Consider the following 15,838-nt stretch of genomic DNA (forward strand, 5'->3'; position numbering starts at 1 on the left):
AGATGCTTAACCAACTGAGCCACCCAGGTGCTCCTGTGTTTTTGTTTTTTAAGATTTTTTTTTTTTAAGTAATCTCTACATCCAGCGTGGTGCTCAAACCCACAGCTCCAAGATCAACAAGAGTCACATGCTCCACCAACTGAGCCAGCCAGGTGCCCCTAAATGGAATCGCGTTCTTAATTCTGAAGAATTACTGGTTTATAGAAACACAACTGGTACTTGTGTGTTGATCTTGTACCCTGAATTTTATTAGCTCTAGTAGCTTTCTTGTGGAATCTTTGGAATTTTCTATATATAGGATCCCGTCATCTGCAGATGGAGATAAGTTTTACTTCTTCCTTCCCATAGCCCACATTCTCTTGCATCATAGCATACTGGCCTGTGATACCTTTAACCCCTGGCCCATCTTAAAATAAAATCCCTGTTTTCATAAGAAGTGTTAACTGGTAAGCAGCCCTCTTAAATCGAGTTGCTGCCCTGAAGGATAATGTAAATTTCAAGGAACAGAACAAGTCTTCAGTATTAAAAACCAATAAGTAGCACTGGTTGTAGGGGAGAGTGCATGAGACTACTTGACTGCCACTCAGGGCACACGGACAAGGAGGGTTGTAGCCCTTAAAAGCCTCTTAAGCTCTGGGAGCTTTGATTCAGGTACTGGTGCATGGAGAGCACAAGGGCAGGTGTTAAAACAGGCGACGACCCCAGGCAGCTCCATGAGGGCAGGGCTGTTGTCCTCTTTGTTCTCTGTTGTATCCTTACGGGGCCTGCCACGTAAATAATCACTATTTGTTGAACAAGTAAATGAATGAAAGCCACAAACCACAGAATTAAAACTGCCTGGTGGTTGCAGGACATGGGTTTTTGTTGTGTTTTATACCTTTTTTGGGTTATGGGCCCCTTTTAGAATCTGATGAAAGCTTTCTCCAGGAAAACAACATACATTAATGCACTTACATACAATTTTGCGTATACTTTTGGGATGTTCTTTGATTTCTTTTCTTTTTTTTTTTTTAAGATTTTATTTATTTGACAGAGACAGCAAGAGCGGGAACACAAGCAGGGGGAGTGGGAGAGAGAGAGAAGCAGGCTTCCCGCCGAGCAGGGAGCCCGATGCGGGGCTCGATCCCAGGACCCTGGGATCATGAGCCGAAAGCAGACACTTAACAACTGAGCCACCCAGGCGCCCCTGTTCTTTGATTTCTGAGACACATTCATGTCACCCAAGTTAGAACTTCTGATTCCATTGTAACCCATTGTGCTCCTGATTTTATTTCTAATATAACCAGAGAGTACAATCTGAAAATATCCAATGGGGAAAGGAGACTGATTGGGGAAGCAGAGAACTGCTGTGGCAGCCAGTGCTTGGGCCCTCCAGGGCTTTGACTGCTCTTGGAATCAGGTGCCAGAAGTCAGGCAGTAGAATTATTGCCAGAGCCCTTCTGTTTATGCTCTGGACAAGTAGAGCTATAGGAAACCATCGCTAACATCAGGAAGTGCCCTCTTCCCTTCTTGCATGGTTCTCACTAGACACAAAGAATGGGACTGACTAGTGTCCTACCGATGTGTGCTTAATTTTAGAGTTGATGTGTGCACTTCCCAAGTGCTGAGTGCAGCCAGGCACAAAGATAATAGTGTGGCAGTTCTTGTAATGATAAGGATTGTCATGGGGTGACATTTAGTAAGGTATGTGTCTCTTGATCTGTTGATAGGATCAGCCACATATTCCAGGCTTAGAGTGCTCCTTGAACTGAGTTGATATCCATCAACTTTGAGGTCAGTCTGCTCTCTGAAGTGAGTGGTTCTTTGGGCCCAGTCCTACCGTGAAGCCAGAGGAAGGGCATTGTACCAGAATCGGGTGTGATGAGAGGAGCAGCAAGATGGCATTTTAGGATCTGAGTCCAAGCATTCTTTAGTGGAGCCGTGAAGAAGCAGGTCCACAGCCAGGCCTGTAACTGTGGGCAGCCGGCAGCATAACACAGCCAGGGCATCTTTCCTGTGTTGATGTTCTAGGGCTTGTTCCCCATGGGAAGGGCCTTGGACTGAGCTAGCAATAGCATGAGGAATGACATGCTATGTTTTGACATGTGAGAGCTCCTGCAAGGCCAGAATGAGGCATTAATGGTCAGGTGGCCATCAGATGTCTCTCATCCATTCTCTCTTTCTAGCCTGAACCTTGACTTATCTCTACTAGTCAAGGTTCCCTGGGTCAGAGCAATAGCTCTCTGCTCCTGTGCTCTGCAGCATGGACTCTCAGTACTGTTTTTCTTCCACCTGCTGCTTTTTAAACTGTTTATTCTCTGACAAACATTCATTGAGCACCTGCCACATCTGGACAGTAGATTATTTATTGTCTATCCCACAGTGAAGACAAGAGGTTCCTTGAGGATGGGAACTGAGCTGCAATAGATACGCAGTAAATCTTATTAAATTGATGATGTAGAATGGTGTGGAAAGTATCCTGTAAAAACTGTGAGAATCACAAGTTAATTAGAAGGCATGAAGTTTGAATGTTCTTGGCAGTTTTCAATACTTGGCTCATCATCTTCTCCATCTTCCCATTGTCTTCCTCAGCTGCTTGGTATCCATCACAGTAATTTATTAGACCCCTACTTTTCAGGCCTGCCCCTTCTCTCCTCTCATTCTAATGTATGGCATCCTTCCCATCCCATCAGTTTTGAGAGGACCCATGTTATTACTAACAAGGTTGAAACCCACTTTAAGACAGTGCTTCTCCATGCTGATTCCAGTTCTTCCCAGCATGCTTCCAGAGGGCAGTGACCAGCTGGGAGCATGAGCATGAACATGGATGTGGGGGTTGGGTTCTATTCAGGAATCCCCACTCTGATAACCACTACCACTTACTTAGCTGGGTGTCCTGGTTAACAATTCCCATGTAGTACTTCATTTAGTTATTACAAGAACCTTTCTTTGTTTCTTTTTTAAGTTTTTATTTATTTATTTGTCAGAGAGAGAGCGCGCACAAACAGGGAGAGCGGCAAGGCAGAGGAAAAAGCAGGCTTCCTGCTGAGCAAGGAGCCTGATATGGGACTCGATCCCAGGACCCTTGGGGTCATGACGTGAGCGGAAGGCAGATGCTTAACTGACTAAGCCACCCAGGCATCCCTATAAGAACCTTTGAAAGTCAGAAGGAAATTGAGACTTGGACAGCTTGAGCAGTTTGCCATGGTCACATAGGGCATCCGTCTAGTTCCGCCCCGCACCAAAGTTCATAGCACGAGCCACCACAGTGCCACTTTATACCTGTTTTAAGCATACAAGAGATTGCTTACGCCCTGTTGTTGTAGATCTTAGACCTTAGTTTTAGGTAGGTCTGATATTCAAGTTGTATCTTTATATATTCTGAATACACAGTATAGAACCTAGCCCAGTGCTCTGAGTAGAATCAGTGCTCCATCTGTAGTGGCTACTGCCTGGAGATCCTTCCTGCTCTCATTGTCTGCATGTGCAGCTGTATAAGGTGGTTATAAGGCACCTTGGGTTGTCCTTAGGATTTTTTTGATTTTGATCAGGGGGTTGACTACATGTCTTCAACTGTGAAAGAAGAGCAGAGGTCCAGGGTTGCTTAGGACCAGCTTGACGATTCTGGGCAACAGCATTTTAAGCTGTGCAGTTGTAGAATTGCATTCACATCATGTCCTTGCGTCTGTCATATCTGGGAAAGAGCTCGGCAAGTTTGAGAAACTGAAAGGAAGCCAGTGTAGATTGGAGGGGAGGAGCAGAGAGGCGTGAATCGAGGTCGGAGGTGGGAGGAGTCAGGACTCAGATGAGGCAGAGCCTCGAAGATTGGAGTTTGGATGTTGCTCTTATGCAGAGAATAGGTGTTGGGAGGTTTAAAAGGCAGAGCAGTGACCCAGTTCTGTTTGTCTTTTTTTTTTTTTTTTTTTTTAAGATTTTATTTATTTATTTGACAGAGAGAGACACAGCGAGAGGGAACACAAGCAGGGGGAGTGGGAGAGAGAGAGAAGCAGGCTTCCCGCCGAGCAGGGAGCCTGATGCGGGGCTCGATCCCAGGACCCTGGGATCATGACCTGAGCCGAAGGCAGACGCTTAACGACTGAGCCACCCAGGCGCCCCTGTTTGTCTTTTTTAAAGGTCTGTCTTCTACTGTCCTTAGACCCATGTGCCTGTCACTTCTGTCCTCTAGCACCTTGCTCCTCTGCTTGGCCATCTGTCCTCAGCAGATGGGGGACATCAACTTACAGTTTTCTCCTCTCTCTGATTTTGCAGACTTCTCCAGAAAGTAGTTTACAAGAGACCTGTGACATGGAGTGCAAAATAAGCAAAACAAATGTCCTCCTTCAGAGAGTGCCATGTGGTGTGGGTTGGGGGCGAGGAGGTGACCATGGTAGAGCAGAGAATGGAGCCTCCTTGGGCAAGTCTGCCAGAATCCTGGAGAACAAGACACCTGACTTCACAGAGCCTTGCTTTCCACAAATGCCAAATGGGAAGTACCCACCTAGTAGTAGTGTTACTTTATAGAATACCACAAAAAAGAAGAGCCGAGCAGCAGGGAGTGAGAAGGATGGGTGAAGTCTCCTCCTTCAGGTGCCATAGAGCATCGGAGGGAGAGAACTGGACTTGCGCTGTTGACTTTCCTTACTGAAATGGTGGGAGCGATAGCCAGAGTGGGGTAGGTAGGGTCTGGATGTGGGAGAGCAGGGTGATTGGGAGTTGGGCTGATTGTGCTGGGGTGACATTAGATGACAGAAGGCAGATCAGGGCAGGATGGCTACACTGGTAGAGCCAGGTAGTAAGAGGCTGGGGAAACCAGGGAGGGGGGCATTAGCAGGGGGTCAGAGCATATTCCTTGCCACCAGGCTGGAGGGATGCGCTCACTCAAGATGTGGGAGAGGGCTGCCCCAGGCCAGGTTTTCACATTTATCAAACATCAGCCGGGGCAGGCTAAGATTACAGACTTCAGGCAAAATATATGCTCTCTGGGCATCTGGAGTCCAGTTGAAGATAGAGAAAGCATAGATAAAATGACAGAATTCCAAAGTATTTTTTGTAGGACATCAAATGAGTGGATCAAACAAAAACTTAAGTTGCAGGGCCTAGTATCTGTCAACAATACTCATCAGCCCCAAACTGTAGCTTTGTCTCTTTTCAGTTCCAGCTCATTCTTGCCTTAGCCTTTTTTTCTTCTAACATCTTGGCAGAGTTTGATCTCGCTCTGAGTGCCAGCCTACTACCTACAGACTGCCCAGATGCCCTAAGGCCATCGTCCCTTTTTCTTTTTTTTAAAGATTTTATTTTTTATTTATTTGACAGAGAGACACAGCGAGAGAGGGAACACAAGCAGGGGGAGTGGGAGAGGGAGAAGCAGCCTTCCCCGCCGAGCAGGGAGCCCGATGCGGGGCTCGATCCCAGGACCCTGGGATCCTGACCTGAGCCGAAGGCAGCCCCTTAACGACTGAGCCACCCAGGCGCCCCCCCCATCGTCCCTTTCTATAGCAGAGTCCACCTGGGTGTTTGCTCACCTGGTTCCCCTTCCCTTTCGTCACAGAATCCTCTCTCCAAATATATACCCACACATCCTCTTTCTTGTCCTTGCCTTGTTGTATGTTTATTTTAATACATTAATTGTATTTTTTTGTGATTATTAGCAGTAACTAGAAGTTAATTTAGAATGGTATCAGGAGTTTTCTACCCATGACTTTTATTTCCTATTTCATCATTTAAAGATTTATATATTTATTTTGAGAGAGAGAGAGGAGAATGAGTGCACGTGAGTGCAGGGAATGGCAGAGGCCGAGAATCCTCAAGCAGATTGAGTGGAGCCAGATGCGGGGCTCCATCCCATGACCCGTGAGATCATGACCTGAACTGAAACGAAGAGTCCAACACCCAACTGACTGAGCCACCCAGGCGCCCCCCATTTCATTATTTTAAAAATAAAGACAGGGGCGCCTGGGTGGCTCAGTTGGTTAAGCATCTGCTTTCGGCTGAGGTCATGATCCCAGGGTCCTGGGATCGAGCCCCGCCATTGGGCTCCCTGCTCAGCGGGGAGTCTGCTTCTCCCTCTCCTTCTGCTGCTCCCCCTGCTTGTTCTCTCTCTCTGTCAAATAAATAAAATCTTTAAAAATAAATAAATAAAATAAAAACACAAATAAAGACAGAGGCAATCTGTTTCTTAGGTGAAAGGGAGATAAGGAAAGAATGTTTTACATTGGAGAGAAAGGCCAGACAGTGAAGCTCCTCATCTCGTTGGCCTCTTTGTGCTCCAGACATGAGACAGCAGGTTCCTGCACTGAAAGGCTCAAAGAGGCCAAGGGTCTAGAGCAGGTGCAGTGCAGAGTGTGAGGAAATTGAGGAATGTGATCCATCTGCAGGTGTCTAGATTTGTAGCATCCTAGTAGCTCCTGCCCGCAGAAGGTTTTTCTCTTCTTACCTAGACCCGATTTTAATTTGCGTGTTCACTCTCATTATTGTATCTTATGTTTGTGCTTAAACGTTATTTTTTTTAACAGAATAAGATTGGACGTAAACCATTTTTCCAGGTTTCCATCGACTTCAGCTTCCAGCTACATGATTTCTACAAAGTCTACTGTAACTCAAGGTTCTCATTCACATTAGAACTTCCCTTATATACAGATCCGAAAATTTTCATTATCAGAAACAAATATGATCATAATTAGGGTTTTCCTGTTTTGTGACTTCTGTATGGTAGGAGAAGAATATGTAAATTATAAAACTCAACTCCTTGGGGGGCACCTGGGTGGCTCAGTCAGTTAAGTGACCAACTCTTTTGATTTCGATTTTTCAGTTTCGACTCGGGTCATGATCTCAGGGTTGTGAGATAGAGCCCTGTATCAGGCTCTGCACTGTGTGTGGAGTGTGGAGCCTGCTTAAGATTCTCCCTCTTCCTCTGCCCCACCACTCCCATGCATGTTCTTGCTCTCTGTCTCTCTCTGAAAATAAATACATAAAACTAACTCCTTGGTCCACTTTATAAAACATGAAATTTTTAATAATTATCAATATTTGTATGAGTTTCCCAGGTATGAATAAAAAAGACATTCTCTTTCTACTATCTATAAATTAAAATATTATGACTTGGAGAAAGAGCAATACTTGGGACTCCAAGCATTAATCATAAAATAATCTATTATCAAATCCATTTACTCTGTCCCTCAAATTGTTACTTTCCTTTTAAGACAAAACCAGAGAAAACGTGTTTTCAGTTGTAATTTTTTTCCACTGAGTATTTTACAAATTAATTTTTTTTACAACTTAAATTTTAATGCAAATCTGAAAAATAGAATGCTCAGTCGTTACCTTTATTTATTTATTTATTTTTAAAGATTTTATTTATTTATTTGACAGAGAGCGAGAGAGACACAGCGAGAGAGGGAACACAAGCAGGGGGAGTGGGAGAGGGAGAAGCAGGCTTCCCGCAGAGCAGGGAGCCCGATGTAGGGCTGGATCCCAGGACCCTGGGATCATCACCTGAGCCGAAGGCAGACACTTAACCGACTGAGCCACCCAGGTGCCCCATCAGTCATTACCTTTAAATTTTAATTGTTCGGGACGCCTGGGTGGCTCAGTCCATTAAGCATCAGCCTTCAGCTCAGGTCATGATCCTGGGGTCCTGGGATCGAGTCCCATATCAGGCTCCTTGCTCAGCGGGGAGCCTGCTTCTCCCTCTGCCTGCTGCTCCCCCTCCTTTGTGCATGCTCCTCTCTCTCTCTGACAAATAAATAAATAAAATATTTTTAAAAAATAGTAATAAATTTTAACTGTTCAACCATCAGAAGTGTTTCAGTTGAACCTGTGACATGAGTTTGAAAATAATTATTATAATCTAATCTATAAATACATGAGTTGGCTTTTTACATCCTTTCCTCTATACATATCTAGTACTTGGCATTTTATTTTTGTCTCAGAACGTCTCGTCATAGAAAGTCTAATTCTTGGGGCACCTGGCTGGTTTATTTGGTGGAATATGCAACTCTTGGGGTCATGAGTTCAAGCCGTACATTGGGTCTAGAGCCTACTTTAAAAAATAAAAATGTTTAAGAATTAATTCATTTTTTTTTTTAAGATTTTATTTATCTATTTGACAGAGAGAGACACAGTGAGAGAGGGAACACGAGTGGGGGGAGTGGGAGAGGGAGAAGCAGGCTTCCCCCTGAGCAGGGAGCCTGATGCAGGGCTCAATCCCAGGACCCTGGGATCATGACCTGAGCCGAAGATAGACGCTTAACAACTGAGCCATCCAGGCGCCCCTAGATTTTTTTTTTAATACACTTTTTTATGTGATTTCACTTTAACCATTCTCAGAGAGTTAAGTGTTCATTTCTATCCTGTTGGAGTTAGTAATCAATATGGGGAGAAAAAAAGGCTGCTTTTGTTCTCAGAAGCTTAATACACGTTCTCACCAGCTGAGGATGACACTGGGCTTACTGGTAGCACCTTGTGTCTTTGGCACTGCTTGATTTTAGGTTTAAGCATGGAAAAAAAATAAATCCTTAAAAAAATCTATAGATTCCTTTAGATAGAACCGTGTGTATGGCTTAAAGTAAACCTTTTTTTTTTTTAGTTTGCAGAGGAAATGCTGACTTTGTCTTCTTTCTCCATCCTTACAGGTTGGCGACATTGTGAAAGTCACAAGGATGAATATAAATGGCCAGTGGGAAGGCGAAGTGAATGGGCGCAAAGGGCTTTTCCCCTTTACGCATGTCAAAATCATTGACCCTCAAAACCCTGATGAAAACGAGTGATTGCTGTTGCCTGTTTCCTGCTGCTTCCTTGTTCTGCCTGTCATAGTCTCCTTTGAAGTGGGAAAGCATTCTCTCTCCTAGGCAGGTCACACTGCATTGCCGATGGTCAGCTTTCTGCAGAGTGGCGGTCTCTCATACACATTTGGAATGCACACAGCAGCTGCCTGGGCATTTGTATCATAGTCGTATTGTCAAAGAGTAGCAGAGTTTAGAGTTCTTTTGGATCATAAACTGGAAATACTGGTGGAAGCACACAAGTGGAGAGAAGTTGACGAGGAAAGGGTCTGTCTTCTCATCACTGCCCTGTTTGTACTTGTGACTGATTCTGTCATGTTCATCAGATGGAGCTTGAGGCCATGGTGAGACATTGCACGTTGCTGTTCCATAAAGCAGTGGCTCAGTCGCCATTTTGTTCTTCCTTTGAAGAACAGAGCAAATGAACCGTAAAGAAGAGGGAATTCTGTCCTAAACTCCCCAAATCTGGCTCTTCTTTTTTCCTTTTTGGTTTGGTTTTGGAAGACTTAATTAGACTTGTGTGTTCTGAACAGGTTTTTAAGTAGCAGGTTGGATTTTTGTGATAACTGTAAGGAATGACACATGCCTCTGAGCTTCCAAACTGACGCTGCTGTAACTAAAGGAATATGGGGGGGAAAAAAAAAAACCACCACCACCACCCTGAAGCAGAGGCTTTTATTGTCTTGGTTGCCAGTTGTACCTGTTTTGCCGTTATAGCGAACAGCCCACAAAAAAATCAGTCATAGTTTGCCAAGCTTGTGTGCGTGGCCTCTTGGATTACGTTGTCCCCAAAAAGCATCGGGGGGGGGTGATTTGGGGAAGGCTTTGCTTACCTTGTTTGCCAGTGATGACAGGAGCAATGGGGGGAAGCACTTGGCCAGTTTTCTGTCCAGTGTTTCAGTGAATATACCCCTTTAAGGTATAGGAATTAAGTTTCTTTAAAAAGTGAAGTTGTTCATAGAATCATTGAATTCATTAATGAATCTTTAAATCCTACTCACTGAGGCCCACTCCTCGCTGCCGCAGCCCAAGCTCACAGTCCGCCAGAGAAAGATGGTGCTGTTCATACTGGTTCCCCAGGCTCTGTGTCTGTGACGCTCCCAGGCAAAGAAAATGCAAGCTCTGGAAATTGGTTCATGCCTTTGATGTCTAAGATTTTAGTGACTAGGGAGAACCATTAACCATTTAGCAATTTGATGTTAACATTTCCTTGTTAGCTAAAAGAGGGCTATTCATATAAGCCAGCTTGGTACAAAGGTGTGGCTGATCCCTCATCTGGTGCACATAGCAGTCTAGGATTCTGGAACCTTTATGCAGTTCAGGCTGCTCTCCCTTCTGGAAACTGGTGAAGACAGGCCTCTGCTCAGAATGAATACAGCAGACCTAGAAATGTAGCAGCCACCTAATGACTGATTGCATCATTTGCTGAGCGGCTGCTTTAGCCACGACCCTGTCTCCCAAGGGTCTTGGGTTTTGAGTTAGAGCAATATATATATGTACCGGTGACCGAACCAGCAAAGCAACCATTTTTTCAATCTCTTTAAATCAGTATTCCATTAGGCAGGTAACTACCATATTAAAGAATCTTGAAAATGTTCCTGTGACAAAGATAATGATCAGTTGGAAAAAATATCACTGTGGCTGCCCGTCTGTGGTTTTCCTGGAAAAAATGCAGCCTGCTCTCCCTAATCAGTGAGCACTGTGGCCACCTCTTGCTCTGAAGGGGCCTCTCCATTGTGTTGCCTCTTATTCTGAGTTCAGGCCCAGCCCAGCTCCCACAGCAAGTGGCACATGCGTGGCAGCATTCCCATGGTCTGCCTGGACACAGCACTCGCCTGGCAGCCGGTGACCCGCTACTGAGGGGGTTGGCCAGCAGAAGGTGGAATACATGCCTTGTTCAAAGAGGGCACAAACCTTGAGGCTTTTTTAAACCAAGTTTAGCTGAGGGGCTTGGCACCTTTTGGTGACAGTAGTTGGTTCGGAGTACAAGAAGTGTATGGTCATTTTGGAAAGCAAGATTTCCCTTCAGCCATCCATGTCTGCTGATCTGTAGCAAGACCCGCCTCTTGTGGAGCACTGCAGAATCAGAGCACCCCACAAACCTACTTTGGCTTCGTAATAAATCTGCTTGTCACTTCAGCCCATGTGCATGTCTCCAGGGCTGCCCAGGAGATTGGGAGCCCAAAATAAGGTGAGCCTTGAGTTCTGAACTCTCGAGATACATGTGCCAAAAGTAGTACCTATTTGACTTAGGACCTTACTAGTTTTTTCATCAGGCAGGGAGATTCTCTTCATCACACTAAATATACAAAAACAGCACCCTCGCCTCAGCTTCGTGCCTGGGTTCCCCAGTGATTGGGGAAGACTTCCTGTTTCAGAAAGCAATGCGAATCTTCCAGAGGAGCTGCCTTCCCTCCTTGGTTGGTCTCCTTTTAGGATTGTTCATTATTGCTCCTTGCTCTGCTCTACTGTGTGTCACTTAAGAAAATATTTGGATGTTAAATTAACTCACTTGGGAACTGAACAAATTATGAACTAAAGGGCATTGACAGTTTGACTCAAAACTTATTTATCCTGAGAAGGACCTCCAACACAGGAGTCATCCTTGTCATTTCTTTGTGGCGTGGTACCACCTGATGGCACGGTGAAAGAGGAGCACGCGTCGACGAGCTGGCATTTGACAACTTTGGTCACCCAGACAAGACACCTGTGCTCATGGATGGAAAATGGAAAGGGGGGAAAGACAGCTGCTCCCTCCTTGGAGCTCAAGGATCGCTGGCTCCATGCTAACTTTCTTTTACAGCTGTTTACAGACAAGACAGGCCAGGGCAGACGGCCACTGCTCTTGTAACGTTTGCTCAGAGGAATATGACCATTTTATTTTTGAAAAGGGATGATGTGTTTTTGTGCCAGGTGTTTATAATTTAATCCTTTAATATTATGTTCATTAACCTCTTAAAATGAGTGACTTTTTGATTGTTTTAACACAGTACCTAAGACTGATGCTTTCTGTGGACACCACTGAGCTCTGCCTCAAACTCCACCCCCTGGGACCAGAGACCTCTGTCCCTGGTTAACTGCTATCCATGTGGAAACTGAGCTGGTTGTATATTCTAAAGGAGTAGAAGGACAGTTCCTGAGACAGGGTCGTTGTCTCTGCAGGAGGAACAGTGGCCTTGCTTCTAGACGGTCTTCACTGTGTGTTTTAAAATGACAACAACAACACAAAACTTTTGACCTGTAACTTAAAGATCATAAACTTCAGGCAATAATATTTTCTGTGTAAGCTTTTAAAATTATTTTTGGGGATCATAGCTTGTTTTATTTTGTGCTATAAAATTAACAGTATTAAATGACTTATATTCTTAGAACATTGAGTGTCTTTTCTTAACAGATTAGTGCCTTTTTATTTTTGTATTCATTTTACGCTACTGGTCCCGGCATCAGAACCCTTGTTTCCATGGCCTGTTTGTACGTTGTCTCAATAAAACTTGCATCAGCCGGTGGTGGCAGCGGCGGCTTTGGTGTTTCGGTGTGTCCTCAGTGCTGCCTGCAGGCTCTCAGCCCACGGCAGCCTCCCGAGCAGTTCAGCACCTGGCGAACGCCTGTGAAACGCAGAAACAACTGGTGCTCCCCCCCGGGGTGCTGCGTCTTGCAGCCCAGCCCTGTCATTGCCCACCGCAAAATAGGTCTTGGCGTGGGTGCACTGGCCCTTCCCCACACCCGGGGCCCCCCTCCAGAAGAGAAGCAGCTGGCTCCCAGTGTGTGAGCACAGTGGGTGCTGCGGGGGGCTGGTGCTTGGTCTTGGCCTTCGGAAGATGAAGCAGTAGTTCTCACGCTTTACATCACCAAGGAAAACCTGGATGTTTTCCCTTCTAGGCACCTGTTTCTGAAGGCTTCTGTTAAATATTTGTCTAGCACAAGCTCCCCAGGGTTGAAATGGTTTGAAGTGAAAGTTCTGGAAAACAAGCAGCCTCATCCCAAGTTAGGGCATGATACCTGCTTTGTACGTTCTTTGCTGTTCCTCTCTCTATATTGCCTTCCTCGTGAACTCCAGGGACCTGCAGGTAGACAGCTGGGGGGTGAGGGGGGACAACACCGATTTTCCTGACATCCCCTCAGCCAGAGCCCCGTTCCCACACGTATTTATGCGTGTATTGAGAGGTCCACATTTCCTTGTAGTAAAACCTCTGGCAATGAGTTTCAGGAAGTGACACCAATCCCTATGTATATAGAACCATGCTGCTAAAATGTACTCCCTGGCTCCTACTTTCAGGATTCTGCAGAATTTGAAAGAAAAGTTTGTCTTGAAATACTAAAACCGTTAAACCATGCTGGAAGAAACCGTGCCCTAGAGACAGACACCTTTGAAGAATACTTTGAAAAGGTTGTATTTTGATCAGCAATACTGGGCTGGGTTCCTCCGTGGCAGGGAAACGCCTGGAAATGGGGCCTGGTGTGGGGGGCTGCTCCCCCACCTTCCTCTGCCCCGGTGGACTCAAGCCTCGCTCCTATCACAGGCAGAAGATAGACCACAGCTCCTTGGCCCAGGACTTATGAGCGCCGGAGGCGCAGGAGTGAGGGGTTTCACTGGCACAAGTAGTTCTCAAACTTGGCTGCATAATAGAACCCCCCGGAGAACTTAAAAAAAAAACAAACCCAGCATCCAGATCCATGAAATCAGAATCTGGGATGGGATCCCCAAGGTCTCCACTGTGCAGCACGGGTGGAGGGCCCTCGGAGTTGATGAGACCAGAGGGATCAAGGAAGGGCAGGTCACTCGAGGTCTCAAGTCAGCAAGGGATCACGGGCTAAGACAAAGCCAGGCACGCTCCAGCCCTGAGCTGCTCCCCTTGGCCTGGATTACGTTTGCTTACCCTCCCCCAGGCAGTCAGGAAGCCTTCCCGAACCTGCCCTGGGCTCCACAGCGGCTCCCACTGTCGGAAGCCATCTTTACATCTGCACCACGAGCTTTCCAGGACAGGATAGGGGTCCCCTCTGTGCTCCACCTCAGGTTGCCAACACCCGGGGAACCAGGGCGTGTGCGTAGACTGCAATAGCAGGGTCAGGTCTTGACGGGGCTGTGGCAGAGAGTCCATTGACTAGGCAAGAGAAAGGGCCTCCCAGGACACAGGCCAGGGAGGAGACTGCCTGCAGAGCCCAGCAATATCCCGGTTTTTGCTGTGGAGTGAGGTTTCAAGATCTGGGCAATGGCCTCTGCTGGCTGCATCAAGGCTAGCTTAGCAAAGGGGGGAAGGTGGGAGAGAAGCCCCCCACACCAGGCCCCATTTCCAGGAGTTTTCCTGCCACGGAGGAACCCAGCCCAGTATTGCTGATCAAAATACAACCTTTTCAAAGTATTCTTCAAAGGTGTCTGTCTCTAGGGCACGGTTTCTTCCAGCATGGTTTAACGGTTTAGTATTTCAAGACAAACTTTTCTTTCAAATTCTGCAGAATCCTGAAAGTAGGAGCCAGGGAGTACATTTTAGCAGCATGGTTCTATATGGATTGGTGTCACTTCCTGAAACTCATTGCCAGAGGTTTTACTACAAGGAAATGTGGACCTCTCAATACACGCATAAATACGTGTGGGAACGGGGCTCTGGCTGAGGGGATGTCAGGAAAATCGGTGTTGTCCCCCCTCACCCCCCAGCTGTCTACCTGCAGGTCCCTGGAGTTCACGAGGAAGGCAATATAGAGAGAGGAACAGCAAAGAACGTACAAAGCAGGTATCATGCCCTAACTTGGGATGAGGCTGCTTGTTTTCCAGAACTTTCACTTCAAACCATTTCAACCCTGGGGAGCCTCTGTGAGCACTCCCCGCCCCCGTTTTATGGGTAAGACCCTGGGGTGGAGGGCCCCGGGCGCCGTCCAGCAGTGCGCAGGCGCGGCCGCCACACACCTAGAACTTGAAGGCGTCCTGGACGCCAGGCCCGGCTGCAGCGCGTACCCAGGCGCAGCCGCGTCACTTAGACCCCCGTCCACCGCCTCGCTGGCCGGTTCTGGGGACCACTACCGCCGCGCCCTCAAGACCCCTTACATCCGGCCCCACCACTGTCCACGCCGAGCCGCTGCCGTCGGTCCCCGGGGCAGGCGGGCAATCACGCGGGGAGGGATGGAGAGAGGGAGGACCCTGCGCGGGGTGAAGGAGGACGTAGAGCTCTGGAGCCCCTGGAGCCCCTGGAGGCTCCTCCCCCTCCCTCAGGTCCCAGAAACGGTTTGCCCCTTCCCGGACGTTGTCCAGAGCGCATGGCTCCCGGGTGAGCCAGGTGAGTCCCGCTCTGCGGGGCCCCGGCGGCTGCCGAGATCGCGGGCTCCGGGGTCCGGGCGCTGGTCGGGGCTTCCTGGCGGCGGGGGCGAGGGTCGGGTAGGGTGGCGAGCTGGAGCGGGGAGACGGGCGTGAGGCCCGGTGGCCGTCAGCGCTGCCCGTTTCCGGACGGCTCCCAGGGCTCCTGGGCTCTGGGCCCTAGGTAACACCTGTGCCCTGGCGGCTCGGGAGGGGAGGGGCGGGAGCGTCTCAGCCCCGCCCCCGCTGGGATGGGGGCGGGCACTGGCGGAGGGGGCGGGCACTGGCGGAGGGGGCGGGCTGGGGGCGTGGCCGAGGCGGTGCGCTGGGAGGACAGCCCACACCCACCCGCCGGAGAGAGCCCTGCGGAACTTGCCGTGCAGGCTAAGGGTCTGAGGAAGTGGCTCACGGAAGGGCGAAGGCTCTCTGGGCGCCAGGAGCTGCCCAGCAGCCAAGTCCTGGAAGGAGGGCGGGAGAGAGTGGTCTGTCCAGTAACTGCGGCGAGGACGGGCACCAAGAGGAGGGGAGACCTGGGCAGGGGCTGCACCAGACCCAGTGAGCAGAGGAAAGGGACCCAAGCCCCAGTGCCAGCCCTTCGGGAATGGTGGTTTGCAGCCCACCTGAGCTCCCAAAAACAGCTCCAGGAGTTTGGGGAATTCCACTTTGGCATCAGGGTTGGAGGAAAAACATCCATAGGATGCAGCCTTCAAAAGATGGGTATCGGATGAAACGTATCCTTCCACTGTCCAGTCCATTCTCCAGCATCTCCCTGTTTCCAGTTTATTATATATTA

General features: G+C 47.9%; 1 protein-coding gene across 1 annotated transcript in view; it reads left to right on the plus strand.

Moving 5' to 3' along the window:
- Positions 1 to 12,130, plus strand: part of CRKL (CRK like proto-oncogene, adaptor protein) — a 35,831-nt gene extending 23,701 nt beyond the window's left edge. The window contains exon 3 of the mRNA XM_032397585.1: positions 8,610 to 12,130. Coding sequence (XP_032253476.1) covers positions 8,610 to 8,744 — 135 coding nt within the window. The 3' untranslated portion in view covers positions 8,745 to 12,130. The remainder of the gene's footprint in view (positions 1 to 8,609) is intronic.
- The last annotated feature ends 3,708 nt before the right edge of the window (positions 12,131 to 15,838 follow it).

This window comes from Phoca vitulina, unplaced genomic scaffold, assembly GCF_004348235.1.
Source record: "Phoca vitulina isolate PV1807 unplaced genomic scaffold, GSC_HSeal_1.0 scaffold100, whole genome shotgun sequence".
Lineage (NCBI taxonomy): Eukaryota > Metazoa > Chordata > Mammalia > Carnivora > Phocidae > Phoca > Phoca vitulina.